The sequence below is a fragment of the Podarcis tiliguerta genome, assembly GCF_965153285.1.
Source record: "Podarcis tiliguerta genome assembly, chromosome: 5".
NCBI classification, from domain to species: Eukaryota; Metazoa; Chordata; class Lepidosauria; order Squamata; family Lacertidae; genus Podarcis; species Podarcis tiliguerta.
Window position 1 is genome coordinate 78,456,209 of NC_139538.1, and position 17,046 is coordinate 78,473,254.

At 44.4% G+C, this 17,046-nt stretch overlaps 1 protein-coding gene across 3 annotated transcripts in view; it reads right to left on the minus strand.

The window, feature by feature from the left end:
- Positions 1-17,046, minus strand: part of LOC310677423 (heparan-alpha-glucosaminide N-acetyltransferase-like) — a 176,090-nt gene that overhangs the window by 118,039 nt on the left and 41,005 nt on the right. For all 3 annotated transcript variants that reach the window (XM_083440432.1, XM_083440431.1, XM_083440433.1), the window contains 2 exons: positions 5,202-5,271; positions 3,851-3,905 (listed from right to left, as the gene is read on the minus strand). In XM_083440432.1, coding sequence (XP_083296558.1) covers positions 3,851-3,905; positions 5,202-5,271 — 125 coding nt within the window. The remainder of the gene's footprint in view (positions 1-3,850; positions 3,906-5,201; positions 5,272-17,046) is intronic.

Sequence of the window (17,046 nt, forward strand, 5' to 3'; positions counted from 1 at the left end):
CCTAAAAAAGAAACCAGCAGAACATTCTTATCCCTGCTGGTCTCATACTCAGTATTTTCTGAGTATATATGATAGATTACAAGTTGCTCTAGGGTACAAACATTTGCCTATTTCCTGCAAACAAATTTACTGCTAATGCCAGTGGACAAGCAATCAGTATTAAATCAGGAAGTCTCATTCAGTTTGTACAAGTTTTTTCAAACTCTAAAAGGGCATTGTATGAGAGCTAACAACTTCTGGGAGAGATGCCTTGACAGAAGTGGGGAATAGCGTTACTGTAAGCCCAGAGGAAAGGAGCATTATATGAGCCACTGTGATGGGTGAATAGAATGAGGCCTCTGGGTATTTGTACTAGTTGCCTGGCCTCTTGACTTTGCCTGGTCAACAATGAAGGTGTCAGCTCCAGCCCTAGCCGAAGCTCTGGCCCCAGCCCCTGACTACACGGATCTTGAGTTTTGACACACACATTCCAGAACTTGTTCCTCATATGGTCACAGCCCACTAACAAAGCACAGTGCCCGTTCGTAGCCTGAATATCTCAAGCAGAGGCTAGCAAAAAACCTGCTTAAAACCACCTGCTGTAGAAGAATACACCCTGAGGTTCTTCTACAAACCTGCCACGTATATTTTTAAACACCTCCATCTACTCTGACTGCTCTTGACAGCAGTTCAGATCTGTCTCCAGCAGTGGCATTCTCTCATTACTGTCAAGTTAGCTGCCACATTAAGCAAAGAAAAGTACATCACCCAGCATCTTGTCTGACAGCAAGCACTATTGAGCAAGACAGGGACACAAACAAGAGCCCCACAGCATTTTATCTGCTTAGTAGGGTTGCTATCAGAGAAGAACAGACAGTCTTCTAAGAGTGCTTCCAGGCTATCACTGTTTTGGGGTGGTATCACAGATGGGCAAATTCAATCACATGCTGGAAAATTCAAGTTGCGCAATTAATTTTGATGCAGAGCTCTTGCGCAACAAACCTCCTTCTCCCCAAAATCAGACATTTTGAGATAAGGAAAGTGATGTGGAAATGTAAAGCATAAAAACAACACTGGTTGATGTAAAGCGTGTTCTCCAATAAACGAGAGCACGTGTTGCGGTGTGGGCCACCGGGCCAGGCCTCTTGTTGCCAGGCTGGTTAATAGTTATTGCCTGGCATCTGCGATTGGATAACCGGGTTGCTGGGGCAAATTGTATGTTGCAAATTGAGTGGGTGGGACCATAGTCTTTAAATATTGGTGCACTCTGGTTTCTCTTTCTCTTTGCAGAGTGCATCGGATCACCCGCCCACCCGCCCTCTTTTCCGGTTGACCTTGCTTTGCCTGTCATGGGGGTCGTCTGCCTTGGCGCAGGGGCCTAGTAGGAATTTTGCCATTTGGTGATTGGCTGTGCCATTTGGTTTTTGCCTACTACTCTGCAATTCGTCACAACTTGTAAGGTTGCGGTTAGGCATTGGTTATAATATGCTGGTGGTGGAGGGGGCTGAACAGGCGGTGCCTGCCCCTCCTATTGCGATGAAGGGAATTCCGTTAAAGGAATCCTGGGGCTTGCCATGATTTCGTCCAATCCCTGTTATGGGACCAGGGCCGCCCAATCCCTGTTATGGGAATCCCTGTTATGGGACCAGGGCCGCCCAATCCCTGTTATGGGAATCCCTGTTATGGGACCAGGGCCGCCCAATCCCTGTTATGGGAATCCTTGTTATAGGACCGGTCAGGCAAGCTTTCGGGGAGCTGCTGGGGAGAGCGGCGTGGGTCCGACGCTTAGCTCAGGTGACCCCCCAGTTTGACTTTCTCTTCTACTGGCTACCGATCGGACCTCGGGATGCCAGTTCTGTCCCAGGCGGGGGGACAGATAGTCATAACCAATGTCTAAACAACCACTCACTGATTTTGTATTTTAATAAAGTTGTGGCCAAAATAGTGCCCAAAAACCAAAACTAAATTACGTGTTATGTGTGAAGTTATTTGAGGGGTGGCCTGGGGACCTACACGCGCAATGCTGTTTGAACTTGCAAAGAGATCAGAATGAATGCTGAGTAAAGAGCTGGTGTCATCTAGCATGCCTGAAAACTTGGTAAACACAAATCATGATGAATGCTCAATGATCAGGTGGTCTGGAAGCAGCCTAAAAAGGCCAGAAGGAAGGAACTTTCCTCTAAGCAGCATACTTAGGGGCAAACTACACTGCAAAAAGAACATCAACGCATATACTAGGATCAGAGGAGTGAAGAAATTCCCCCTTTAAACCCTGGAAGCATCACCAGATTGTGAGAGGTGGTTTTGCAGTGGCAACCAGGAACATATTAGTGTGGAAAAGTTCAAGCTGTGTTCGCAAGTGCTTGGACACAACTCACTTTCTCCCCGGGGGGAGGGCATCAAAATGGTAAAAGATCCTTCCACTACAAATAGAAAGCTGAAATATAGTACATCACACAGGTCAAGGCACTCTGTTTAATAAAAAGGAGGGTGCTTTTATGCCTATCACTCAAAACTCAAGAATAAGCACTCTTAATTACTAAATCCACCACTCCAGCAGGGATTGCTCTTTAAAACATGACCAGGTTGGGAAAGTGTGTTCTCCCTCATGGAGAGCACAGGTTGTGGGCGGGGCTGACAAGACACCTCACTGTTACTAGGCAAATGGTTTGGCCATCCTTTAAGAAGGGGCGGGCTGTTACTGGGGAAATCTAGATGTTGCCATTCGCTGATTGACAGCCCTATTTGTTAAATACAATGCTCGCAGAGAAGAACTTCCTCTTTTCGCTGCTTACTTCGGATCACCCGTCCTCCCTTCCCCAATTTTAGGCTGTTTGCTTGACCTTGCTATGCCTGTCATGGGGTCGTCTGCTTTGGGGCAGGGGCCCGGCAGGAATTTTGTCCATTTGGCTGATTAGTGTGTGCCACTTGGTTTTTGCCTACTGCGTAGCAAATCGTCACAACTTGTAAGGTTTGCGGTTAGGCATTGGTCTTGGAATTGGTTGGTGGAGGGGTATGGATTCGGCTGTGCCTGCCCCTCCAAAATGCTGCTGCTGCTTCAAGCGTTTTCCGTTAAAGGAACCCAGGGGCTCCCCATGCTTTTGTCCGAAACCCCCTGGCAAAGGGCTAGGGCCACGCAAGCCCCTGGGAGCATTCTGGGGAGAGGTGAGGCATGGTTCCCAGTCCCGTCTCTCTCCCCAGGTGACTTACCCTTGCTGACTTCGCGGGGGGTGCGAATGTCAGAGCTGTCCCCGTGCGGGGTCAGTTAGTGCTACCAATGCCTAAGCAAGCACTCACATTGTTGTAATTTGAATAAAGTTGTGGCCAAAATTATGCCAAAAACCTTAAACAAAAATTAAGTGTCAATTGTGTTTTTCTTTGGGGGGGTCTCTTGGGGACCTCAATGTGCAAAGGAGGTATTTGCAGAAATTTATGCGCATTAGAAACATATACAGTGGTACCTTGGTTTACTAACTTAATCCGTTCCAGAAGTCCATTCTTAAACCGAAACTGTTCCTAAACCAAGGCTTGCTATCCCTAATGAGGCCTCCCGCCGCCAGTGCCCTTCCACCATTCAGCTTCTGTTCTTACACCAAGGTAGAGTTCACAAACCAGGACACTACTTCCAGTTTTGGGGAGTTGGTAAACTGAATAGTTCGTAAACAAGCCTGTTCTTAAACCGAAGTACCACTGTACAAGACATGCATATTTCACAATTAAGGGTGGTTCAATTAAGTTTTAGTCAGAGTAGACCTATTGAAATTAATTGGCCTAATTTAGTCAAGAGTTATTCATTTCAATGGATCTAAGTAAAACTTAGTTGAATACCCCCATAAATATTTAAAGAATGTGAAGCGGTACATATACTTACGATGGAAGTAGGTTTGTGTTGAAGGCAATGGCAGTGTATCCGGGTACAGTGAAGTCTGCAAGAATTCAAAAAGTAACCTGACTATAAATCTAGGACTTGAATGTTACCTAGAATTAGAAAACCTGAATATAAGTAACAGTTTAAAGAGGAGTTTGTCTCCTGCAACTTAATAGATTTACAAAACTCCTTAAAAACACCGAAGGAATTTAAGGTGCAGAAGGTTACCCACTAACTTTCAAAAGATGGTGTGGGTTCTTGAATTCCCTATGTACAATGAAGAAGCTCGCAATAATTTAAGTTTATTCAAATTTGTAGGAAATAAAGAACAGGAAGTCCAATGCCATGATCCAACAAAGCACTCCGCACACATCGGGAAGAACCACGCATGTTGCCTGAGGTTTCTTTGACGTTGCACTGTGGCTTCTTGTTCCGTTAAAGAAGCAAGCCACATTCTGCACTGAAATGGCCACGACAGTGGCTGCAGAGAAAACTGCCAACACTGGTGGTGCATAAGTGCATCTAGTTTTACTGAATCAAAAATATCAAGAGTAATCACACAATAGATTAAAAGTGTTAGAAATTGGCCATTTGATGCCTGTATGACGATCTCACACAGATATAGGCCAAAATCCAATTCTAGGCATGGGCATACTTGCCATGAGCAACAATTGGTGGTCCTGGATGGATGCAGCTCCTTGCAGATATCTTTAAAAATATATTCAAGAACCAGGTCAACGGGGCAAAGCTGAACTTTGTGACTGGCAATATACCTCCATAAATGTGTTTTCACCAGCCACATACATGGAAAATGGCCACTCCTGTCACCCAGTTAAAGGCCCACACCCATAAAAATGGACTAAAACTGTTTATTCTAATTCTTTATGTGTCTATACAGTGGTGCCCCGCAAGACGAATGCCTCGCAAGATGGAAAACCCGCTAGACGAAAGGGTTTTCCGTTTTGGAGGTGCTTCGCAAAACGAATTTCCTATGGGCTTGCTTCGCAAGACGAAAATGTCTTGCGAGTTCCTGCGGGGTTTTTTTCCTCCCCCCCCCTTTTTCCCAAGCCGCTAAGCCGCTTAACAGCTGATCCGCTAAGCCGCTTATCAGCTGATCCGCTAAGCCCGCTAAGCCGCTAATAGCGCTAATCCGCTAAGCCACTAATGGGCTTGCTTCGCAAGACAAAAAAAACCGCAAGACGAAGAGACTCGCGGAACGGATTCTTTTCATCTTGCGAGGCACCACTGTACTGTAAAATAAATAAATGCAGAAATAAATAATTCAATGATAACTTGCAGATTTAAAACATAGTACAAAAACATATAGATCCACATATCACTTACACAGACTTACTTGGAGACATAAAGTCCAAGAAAATACAGGAAGGCCACGGCAATCATGCAGGCAAAAGCAACCAACAAAGCTGAAGAGAAAAATAGCAATTTAGCTACTTGTGGTTGAGTTACAAGATTCTCTTTCTCCCCGCCACTCCACCCCACATCCTTTCACTACATACCATTAGCAAACGCCACGCTAAATATTTTATCTATAATTTCACAATTTCATTCTGCCCCCCCCCCAAAAAAAGCACCCCATTAAGAAAAATGACTATCTCCAGCTGCAGATAAGAAAGCATTGTGATGGGGTGATCAGTCATGGATTCTTTTAACAAAGAAAATAATGCAGACTACTTTTCTTGACACTGGAATACAGTGGAATTATAGCAAATGTTTCTGACAAATCCGTTCATATGTCATATATGTGGTCCACTTTCTAGCCTCCACACCTGCCCTTGGGTCTTCAAACTGTGTCACCCAATTGCACCCAATTGTCTCCTCACACTTGCAAGTGTCAGAAATATGGTGCCGCCAGGACAAGACTTTGGGGCAGATGTATATCGGAAGAATGAGCAGGAGGAGTCCCCCAAACACAGCAGGGCTGGCTTACTACCTTCTGAGGTAAGTGAACGTAATACCTCCAATATTCCTCCAAAAACAGGGACATTCTTTTCTACGCCAGTATTACTGCTTGAGCATTTCCTCCTGGTCAAGTGTACAAAAGTTATTAGAGGAAACACACAAAACTGGGGTACTTAAAAGCACAGAAATCTTGGAATTTATGTATTGCGTTTAGGAAAGCTCTGAGTGGGGAAAGAAAACCCCAAATCAATAAATACTACTAACTAGCATTGATATTGATGTAGAATAGAATGTCCCTATTTTCTGAGGACTGCTAGAGGGTAATAACATTGATGGGGGGGGATTTAAGACCAGTAAGTCCAGGGGTCACACAGGCCTCCTGCAGAAGTGTGCATGCACACGGTATTGTGTTCATGCACACGAAAGCTCATACCAATAACAAACTTAGCTGGTCTTCAAGGTGCTACTGGAAAGAATTTTTTATTTTGTTTAGGCCTCCTGTAAGTCCATTACATCACCCAAGTGCACGACTGCCCTTGAATGGCACTCTGTGTCCTTGAAGGAGCTATACAGTGGTACCTCAGGTTAAGTACTTAATTCGTTCCAGAGGTCCGTTCTTAACCTGAAACTGTTCTTAACCTGAAGCACCACTTTAGCTAATGGGGCCTCCTGCTGCCCCTGCGCCACTGCCGCGCGATTTCTATTCTCATCCTGAAGCAAAGTTCTTAACCCGAGGTACTATTTCTGGGTTAGCGGAGTCTGTAACCTGAAGCGTCTGTAACCCAAGGTACCACTGTAATTGGAAGGAGAAATTGGGGTACCTGCAGCGTATGACTGGAAACAATTAGGACAGATCCACAGAGATCTTTGTGCCCTGGAGCAAAGTTGCACAAGATGAATTGTTTTGATTTGTTTGTTTGTTTCACTTGGGGCTCCACTTTCTCACCTATAGGGTCAAAGCACCTATATTTCCCACAAAAGCACAGTCTCTAGCTTGGCACTGTGATCGTCTTGGTTTTCACTTAAGGTGCAAAAGCTCATTTAAAGCCCACCATGGGTAAATCAAGGTGGTGTTTACCAAGCAAGGAGCCCCCTCACACAATAGTTTCTATCCTGAGGAATGCTGCCCCCCCCCCACCAGTGGCCTTCCTGGGAAGCATTGTTCTCATTGTAAATGAGCTTCATTTGCCCCTAATTATGTCATCCAGTACCTAAATTTGCTATGTGATAATCTCTGGTCACTTGAAGAGGAATAAAATGGATGGGTGCTCAGTATGGCAGCAAAGAGGAAATTGATGTGAACAATTATAATTAAAAAAATATATCAGTATATAACTAGAATTAACTGGAGAGGGGAAGCTTTTGGCCCGCTCAAAGATCACTACTGTACTTTTGAACAAATTAACTGGATCTGTGGAACGTTCCAATCAGTTCACAGTACCATGTTTTAGCAGCTCCCACACCACAAACCTAAAAACAGAAGTGGGACTGAAACCAAATTTAGATTACCAGATTACATTGTAAAATTGGACTGTACCACTAGACTGCGAATTGGTGTGTGTGTGTGTCAGATATTGTAAACTGCCTTGTGAGCCTTGAATGAAGAGCTATATAAAAATTTAATTAAAAAATACTGTATTTTTCATCCCATAGGACGCTCCGTCCAATAGGACGCACCTAGTTTTTTGGGGGGGAAATAAAGGGGGGGAATTCCTTTATTTCCCTCCCAAAACCAGGTCGGGGAAACTGAACCAGGTCGAGGAACAGCGGGATGGCGGCGCTGCACCTCCCTGCTGTCCCCCGAGTTTGTGGGGCTGGCCGATGTCTGCCCGGCGCATGGGGCGCTCTGCTTCAGGGTGCCCTTCGTGCCGGGTGGCAGGCTGCTATCTGCAGTGTGGGGAGCCCTGCGGGGAACTCCTGCAGGGCTCCCCACGCTGCGGATGTCTGCGCGGCGCGAGGGGCGCTCTGCTTCAGGGCGCCCCTCACGCCGGGAAGCAGGCTGCTATCCGCAGCCTAGACAGCCCTGCGGGAACTCCTGCAAGGTTGCCTAGGCTGCGGATGTGTTCCCGAAGCGCCGGGCGCTCTGCTTTCAGCGTGCCCTGCACTCCGGGAAGCAGGCTGCTATCCGCAGCCTAGACAGCCCTGCAGGAACTCCCGCAGGGCTGCCTAGGCTGCGGATGTCTTCCTGAAGCCTGGAGAGCGAGAGGGGTCGGTGCGCACCAACCCCTCTCCCTCTCCAAGCTTCAGCGAAAGCCTGCATTTGCCCTATAGGACGCACTCAGATTTCCCCTTCATTTTTGGAGGGGGGAAAACTGCGTCCTATAGGGCGAAAAATACGGTAGTTGAATAAATAATTGAATACTCTACTGAGAAACAAAATCCCAGCATGCAGAAAAGGAATAAACTTGTCAGAACAGGCTATACTTGTCCTCTCTGATTTCTAGTTTTCTAGTGCAGAGGGGTTGTTCTATGGAGAGGCACTCTCCCCATCTCACCCCCAGAGTCTCAAGTGATGGAGTCAAGGAGCATTTTGACTACATGACAAATTCAGCCTCAGTTTGTGGATGCCACAGACTTCGCTCATTTTTAACTGGAAGGTTCTATTTTCCCCCACTGCCTTATAAAACCATATGTAACTTATTTCCTGTAACTGCAAACTGATGACAAATCTGACTGGATTTATAATCCTGCCAGCAAGCAATATCTATTCATCAAGCATACAATGGAAGATACAAGCCCAATCAAATAAAATGCTACTGGACTATTTCCAGCAGAGCTAATAATACAAATCGAATACTTCGTTAGCCAGTGTGTCTAAGGCTAAGACGCCTCATCCCAGAATTATTTTCCATGGATTTAGTTTCTTAAATATTCATCCATCCAACAGCTAGAGTGAATTTTCATACGTATTTCTCAGACAGGGGAATTATAACACTTCAGTAACTATATCTGGCTGCACTATGCATTGTAATGACATCAAACCAATGCCCAAGAACTGTCTCTCAGTATTAATTAGTAACATGGGTCACCTTCCCCATAGCCCCTTAAAATATCCCATTTTTTAAAAAAAATCAGAGCATTGATTGAGGTACCTTCGATTCTTTTGTTTCCTCTATTTAAGCCCTCTGTCTTTCTGGCTGCCTGACACAAGTGTGTTAATATGTATTTATGGGCAGGCATGGCAATATAACACATATAAATCAGCCTCATATAGCCAACGTTTAACTCTAATTACTGTACTTTTCCATGTATAAGACTAGGGTTTTTTTTACTTTAAAATAAAGTTTAAAATCTGGGGGCATCTTATACATGGATAGTGCATATGTTCATTTTCTAAATTTGGGGTCCCCAAAAGTAGGGGGCGTCTTATACATGGGGGCATCTTATACATGGAAAAATACGATAATACATGGAGGTGTTAAGTCCATGCTTAGGCCACTCCCCCTCACCTTGGAAGGAAGGGCTACCAAACTCTTTCCACCATCCTTTTCTTTCCACCATGTAAACCAACCAGTTAAGAATGCCTGGGCTGGTTGCTCCAAGCCCAGACCCAAGGCAGGTGGAAGGTGCTGCTGGAACCTACTTTTGACGTTCTTGCATGCTCAGAGACAGCAGGCAAACACAGGCAGCAATAGCCAAGAGGATGAGAACAGGACCAAAAGTCTCCAGAGAATGTCAGTAGGTCCCCTGCAGGGATGTTTGCCCTGGCAGGTGCCCAGTGATGCTAGGGCTAGACAGGGGTAGCCTAGCTGCTTTGACTCCTGTTCTGGTTACCTCACAACTAGACTGTTGTGATGCGCTCTGTGTACAGCTGCTCTTGAGGGATAGGTTTAGAGGCTACAGTTGGTGCAAAATGCGGGAGCAAGGCTGTTGGCTGGTTGAGCTCCTTCAAAGCACATTACATTTATTCTAAGAGAGTTGCACTAGCTGTGACTTCCTAACCAGGGTTGGAGAAGCCCACCAGGCTTTGCCTCTTTTCCCTGGCAGCCCTCTCCTCCCCAGTGATCCCCTCCTTCTGTTGATATTGTCACCCCAGCAACGGTGACTTCTAGAAGCCAAGCGCCTTCTTTCTGGCAGTTGGTCCAAGCCAGCATCAAAAAGTCTGCTGCGCATAACAATATATTTGAATGCTCAGAGAAAATAGATTGAATTCATCACTTTAAAAGAGAGAGAGAGAGAGAGAGAGAGAGAGAGAGAGAGAGAGAGAGAGAGAGAGAGCATGGTTTTCAGGCCCAAATAATGGTTTTCAAAATTCACCAATGAAATATGGAAGTTTCTGTACTAGGGCGTGTGGGGGGTTTTTTTGGGGGGGGGAGTTGCTGTGATAGAGAGCTATAGGCTTTTTAAAAAGTTCATCAACTGCTCTTTATCTGCTGACCAAGAAGCACCATCAATAGCTACAGCAAATTGTGAAAAAATGCCAAATCCCCATGTTACTTGACACCCACAGTTACAATCATTCTCCTCACGGAATTCTCGTTCCTTTTATCTCAAATAACTGAGATCACAGACCATACAAATTAATTCCAGTCAGTAAAATGCAAAAAAAAAAAAAAAAAGAGAGAGTAAATGTACACCAAAAACCTCTGAAAGCAGAACATTGATTAAGAAGTCAGAACTACATGACAAAAGAGGTGGGTGTGCACACATGCACACACATGCACACGCAGAAACACAGAAGCTGCCTTATATCAAGTCCAACCATTAATCTACCTAGCTCAATAGTGCCTACACTGACTGGCAGCAGCACTTCGTGGTTTCAGCTAGAGAGCCTTTACAGCCCTGCCAGGAGAAGCCAGGAATTGAAGCAATGACCTTCCACACACAAAGCATGAGGTCTACCATTCAGCTATGGTCCATTCGCATCTAGCAAGAAAGGATGGATAGCTGCTCATCACTTCTGGTCCACAGCGTCAAGATGAGAAATGCTACCTCTTAATTTTCTGGAAAGTTTTAATTAGTGTACTCCAAAGGCAAGGTAGCTGTGCAGCCCAACACAATGCATATTACTTGGACACAAGTCCCCCTGATTTCATTGCAATTTACTGCCCTGCAAGCATGCTGAGAATCATAACCTTTGAACATTAAAGTTCGTCACAATTTGAACCGCAAGAGAAATAACAACAAGGAGAAAAGTGACAGTGAGGAAGGTAAGAAGGTAAAATAACACAGTCTGAAATTAGCAGTTTCACTAGAAACAAGACATTACTGTTGGTGCCCTTTTGTTCTATATATTTGTAAAGTAGCACCTCCAAGTGGCAAAGCTCATTATTGCCAGCTGCTTCCACATCATTCAATAAACAGTGAAAAAGAGGGAAGAGAGTTAAGTCATTCGGCCAAGACTACAAGAGGGGCAAGGGAGAATGAGGCAAGGTTCTAACCTGACACAAGAAGGTAGATTTCTCCTTCCTTTCACTGCTCACACAGGTAAGTGAAAGTGTACCATGGTTCCCCAGACTAACACTCCAGCAAACCATGATTTCTTGCATGAATTCAGATTACTGGATTGCTTAACAGATGATATTTATGATATTTTCTGAAGCTCATAAAACTTTAATTTCTGAAAACTTGCCTATAGTTCATATCATGTGTATTGTACTTTCTAGATGGTTCCAGACAAAGTTCTGTTTTACAAAGAACACATTGGCCACAGTCGAACATGGCTGGGCTGGGGAAAGGGAAGGGCAATACAGAGCACATGATGTCCATGAAGAAAGTCCCCAGGTTCAATCCATGCTGTCCTTAGGGTTAATAATAATAATAAAATAATAAAATTTTATTTATATCCCGCCCTCCCCAGCCGAAGCCGGACTCAGACTGCTTTGTGATCTTTTCTGATAAAAAAGCTGTCTATAAATACTTGAAATAAATAATATACTCAGGTAAAGGTAAAAGTAAAGGTAAAGGACCATTGGACGGTTAAGTCCAGTCGATTATGGGATGAGGTGCTCATCTCCGGTTTCAGGCCGAGGGATCCAACATTTGTCTGCAGACAGCTTTCCAGGTCATGTGGCCAGCATGACTAAACCACTGGCACAACAGGACACTGTGAAGGAAGCCAGAGCGCACGAAAATGCCATTTACCTTCCCACTGCAGCGGTACCTATTTATCTACTCGTGCTGGTATGCTTTCAAACTGCAAGGTTGGCAGGAGCTGGGACAAAGCAACAGGATCTCACCCTGTTACACAGATTCGAACTGCTGACCTTATGATCTGCAAGCCCAAGAGGCTCAGAGGTTTAGACCAGAGCGCCACTTGCACTAGGTACACTGATTTCAGTAGGTGTGACTGTGAGGCATGACTAAGGTTGTGTGGCATTGACTAAGGTCCTCTTTCTTGGTAAGCAACTCTTTGTTGCCTAAAATACATCTGGGCATAAAACAACCCTGCAGTTAAAAGAGTCTGCAATCTTTTGGTTAGTTTTTTTTGGGGGGGGAGGTAATACGTCTTCTACAGCTAAACATCTTGAAATGATTTTGCTTGGTAAGAAAAAAGTCCAGTGTGATTCTAACCTCCCAGTTTGCCCCAGCTTAAGCAGGAATCCTGAACTCAGTAGTCTGCAGTAATCCCTTGAAACCAGCCAGTTTCCAAGCCATATTTTGAATACATAGTTTTTGGACAATAGCCTGTTAAAAAGAGTCAGTTCCTCACCACATGAGAGCAATTGTTCATCGGTTCTGGAAGAGCCATAGCCTCACTCACAGACACGGTTCATTTAAGCCGCTAGAATTCATGGTCCATATGAAACAATTAACCATGTCTTTGCTTCTCAGGCAATAATAAGGCGAACAAGTCAATGGCTAGAATGGGGATGAAGCCAGTGAAATGTGGGCTGTTATGTATCACTGCTGATGGAATTGCTGGTAGAGCTCCCAGATACCAAGCTGGCCTCTGAAGTCATGCAGAAGCAATTTCTCAAAACAGGAAACCAATGTGACTCTGGGGAATACTTCCGCAGGTTAGCACAATCAGTAACAGATTGGCCCACCAAGAAAGCTCTTGAATCTGGTGTTATGGCGTGCTGAAACAGAAAGCAAGATGGCAATTTGGCAATGGTCGAGTGGGTAGGTTTGCTTGTTGAACAAGCAGCCTGGCTTTCTGATGCAACGCAGCTGGAACTAATTTTGAAAGGCGTGAATATAACTTAGTGTAATGCTGATGATGAAGTAGACTTTAGTCCATGAACCCTTTATGCCAAAATAATTTTGTTAGCATTTAAGGTGTCACAATACATTTTGCTATTTTGCTATTGTTAATATAATGGGAATGTGTACAGTATTGGCCACATTCCAGTAGTGCAAGTTTGCACCACACAGATGCTTTTTTGGCAGTTGGAAGCTAGTGTTCTGCAACAGAGACTAACATGAACACTGGCTTATACCGAATCAGTCCATTGGTCGATCCAGCTCAGTATTGTCTGCCCTGACTGTCAGTGACTTTCCAGGATTATAAACTAAGGCCTCTCCCAGCAACACCTGGAGATGCCAGAATCTGAATACGGAATCTTCTGCACACAAAGCAGACATTCTATCCTTGTGCTATGCCCATTAAGGGAGACAGGGCAGAAATTCAGAGTCAATAATATGTGCTTGAGTCTCATTTGTCACACGCTTTTCTGAGAGGGTAGAGAGATGCATCACGACTAGTTATTTTTTAAAAAAATGAAATATGCCTGTGCACAAAAAAGAACGAATGAATTCTGGAACTGAAATTAATTTCCCCCCAAAAGTTCTCCTCAGATTTTGCTGCCAAATACATATTGGAAATTATTTGAATATTTGACTATTAGGATGCTCAACATTACCCCCTAGTTGATATTGAATAGCATGTGATTGTTCACTTGCAAAGGTATTTCGTATCATTTGAAAGTGGAGAGCATTCAATATTTGGTCTCTTCCCATCAAAACAACCAAGAGAAGGCACCAGCAAAATCAAAGCACTTTTCCAGATGAAGGAAAAGCAGGTAGGGCCCCAGGTGCGGGCTGCTTAAATGGCCAGGGCGTGGACCCAAGGGAAGCCTTCCTGCTCCGTTGGCTCCGCCCCTGGCCCAGCCCATGTCTTGTTGGGATACTGCCAGGGAGACATAGTCCATCTTGACTCCACATCGTCTCCGGACGTCTATTGATCTCCCGTAGACACGCAGTATCAGCAATTAGCGACAGGAGCTCTAGAAATATCTTCCCACATTCTAGAGCCGATGCACGCTCTTATCAGCAGATATGCACAGCGAAAGATGCACTCAGGAGAGCATTATATAGAAGTTTATTCAGTGTTGATCAGAACAAAGAAAAACGTGACTGCCTGCTTGAGAGTTTCCGGCAGAGAGAGAGAATCGAAAGCAAAGACATAACAAAAACATCCTGTGAAAACAGGAAATACACAGGCTGTGACACAAACATCCTGCTCCCTTTTAAGGTGGAACAGAAATATCCTAACATGTCTAAGCCTAAACCCCCATTTACCAATCCCAGGTGCAGGCTAGTATCCAGCTCCTGAAAGGTGGCACAGGTTTACACCTGCACCACCTATCCAGACAGGACACCAATGCTGTGATTCCCTTGTCAGGGCCATAGGGGAGCCCTCGCTGTCCCACAATGACGCCCCACCAAGAGGGTGAGCAAATCCTTGTGCTGCAAAGCCTGAGGTAAATTTTTACTTTAGAATTTGAATTTAAAAGTTTAAATTATTCCATTCAACATTTGAATAATTAATTCTGAGATATGGCCAAAAAAAGAGAATTATCTCATCTCTAATTCATACCTGACTCGATTCTATGCTTCTTTGGGAATTATAAGAGTGGCCTCATTGCTACAATCATCAGCTGTTATTTATCTTTCTTCTCTGTACAGCTCCTAAGCTCTGTAGTCCTTACTTGAAATTAATACTTGAAATTTAAAAGAAAAAAAACATTAAAAAGAAATCAAGCATTGGCCTGCTGGATCAGACCAAGGGTTCATCTAGCCTAGCATTCTGATTCCAGCAGTTGCCTGCTAGATCCCTCTGGGACGCTCACAAGCAAAGCATGAAGGCGATGACCCTCTTCTACGGCTTGTTCCCAACACCTGATACTCAGGAGTTACGCTGTCTCTGAAACAGAGGTTTCAGTTTAGCCATCTAAGCTACTTGGTCCAGAATGAAGAAGATCTGGGCAGAGTCATGCAGCCCTTCAGAATGTCCATTTCCTCAGTCTGCTTTAAGCTCTCTCTCTGTCTCTTGTCTGCTGCATGCTAAAATATCCTTCTTGTCCTTATGATGCTAAAGGAAAGGTTAAAAATGGAACTTGAGACCAATTAGCATACACATTACAATTTAGCTGTGTGATTTACGAGCTTGGCCACATTTTGTACTCTTTTGGAGAGCTTGAGTTCAGACCTTTTATTCCTCTGTCAAGTTAAATTTGTCTCCTTGGAAAGTTACTGGCGGGGGGGTGGGGTGGAGAATGACTCAATGCTAATTTCAATTAGAGGCAGATGAAAGCCCATTCATAAATATTGCCTTGGACAGACTCACTTTTGCCTCTCGGTGCTGCTGACCTTGAATAACCACCACACCCGCCCTCCCACCCACCCCCAATGGTTCAAAAAGAAACAGAATTAAGGTTTTGCAAGCTCATGTTCATATCAAATATAGCTGCCACTGCTCTAATGTGTTAAAAATTGCTGGACACATATAATACAAAAATTGTAAAATTAGGTTTCATTCTCTTAAAAACCATTTCCAACAAACAAAGCAATTGCTTTCAAATTCCTGCAAATAAGCATTTTTACCATAAGTGCATCAGATTTTGAAGGATGTCACTGCTGATTGTGTTTCCTTTTCTGAACACAGCTGGACCATTTCCCCCAGTTTGTTTCTATAAAAGCAGATGGAACTGCATATTCTACCAGTTCTAGCAATATACATCCTAAGCAAAAGGAGCTTGCTATTTAATGCCAAAGGTGACATTAGTGGGTTAAATGTTCCCACTGGTCCTGGTCACCATAATCCTAACTCCAGTTTGTTATAAATAAGGTAAGCCCTGTTCCAACAAGGAATTGCAAAGAGCTTCAGCCACACTGAGAGAAGTTATGCACAAGTTCACCAAAGCGCATAGACAAACCACATGGGGAAGCAGGATCACACCCTGCTAGCCACCGGCCGCTGCTTCCACCTGCTTGCCATAACATACAAACTGTGGGTCACACCCTGGCACAGGAAGTGATTATGGTAGAATACACCTCAAATTTTACAAATTAGTCAGGAACAGTTGGCATTTGCAAACTAGCAAGTTATTATTAAGACAAATTAGACTCCAGGATAGCTCTGTAAGCAGAGCATGAGACTCTTAGATCTCAGGGTTGTGGGTTCAAGCCCTACATTGGGCAAAAAAATCCTGCATTTCAGGGGGTTGGACTAGATGACCCTCATGTTTCCTCTCCCACTCTACAATTCTGTAATTCTATAAGCAACTTGTTATTCATTTATTGGTTCTGTTCAAACCAGTTGTTCCCAGATTGGAAGGAATCTAACTAATCTGTGTCACCAAGAATGCAGGCAGCAGCTGCCACATCACACCTCTCTTCACCACTTTCCCCAAATTGTTCAGTCTGCTAGTACAGAAATTTGTAACTAAAGCATTCACCTTTTGCTGCCACTGCTTTCTGCTTTCTGCTTTTCCATTCTTTTTTCTCATTAATATCCCAGCTTGTCCTTTAAGAAGTTCAGATACCATCATTGTGGTTTCCTCCATTTTATCATCACAGGAACCACCTGAAATAGGGTAGGTTGCATAATAAGGATGCACCCAGGTGTGCTTCATTGCTAAGCAGGAATCTCAAACCAGGTCAATCCAAAGTGTTGGACTTGCATTGGGATCAAGTGCAACACTGTTTACTGCTAGTTCTCTTCAGTATGGATAATTACAGGAAGCCTTTTTTCTGGTCAAAGTACAAATGGCGCTACTTTGGGGGAAGTGGGCCCTTCAGTGGTCTAGGAGCCATGGCAACAGCCCATCTTGCTGCCCTTTGGAATCAGCCGTGGTCACACATAACGTGGCAACAAACTGAGGCTTGACACTGATTGTACTCTGGTTAGGAAGCTGCAGTGAACCCCAGCTCTTGAGTGTACCTGAATGAGACCAAGGGTGGCACTCAGCCTTGCCAAGTAACCACAGCTTGTGCCCAGAACCAAAGAACTCCAGTGGCCAGCAGCACTGCATGGCAGGAGAAAAGGTGACAGATTTGCCTGAGAATACCTGATCCTCAGTTGGACCGTATTTTCAGCTGACCTTTGCCTCCTA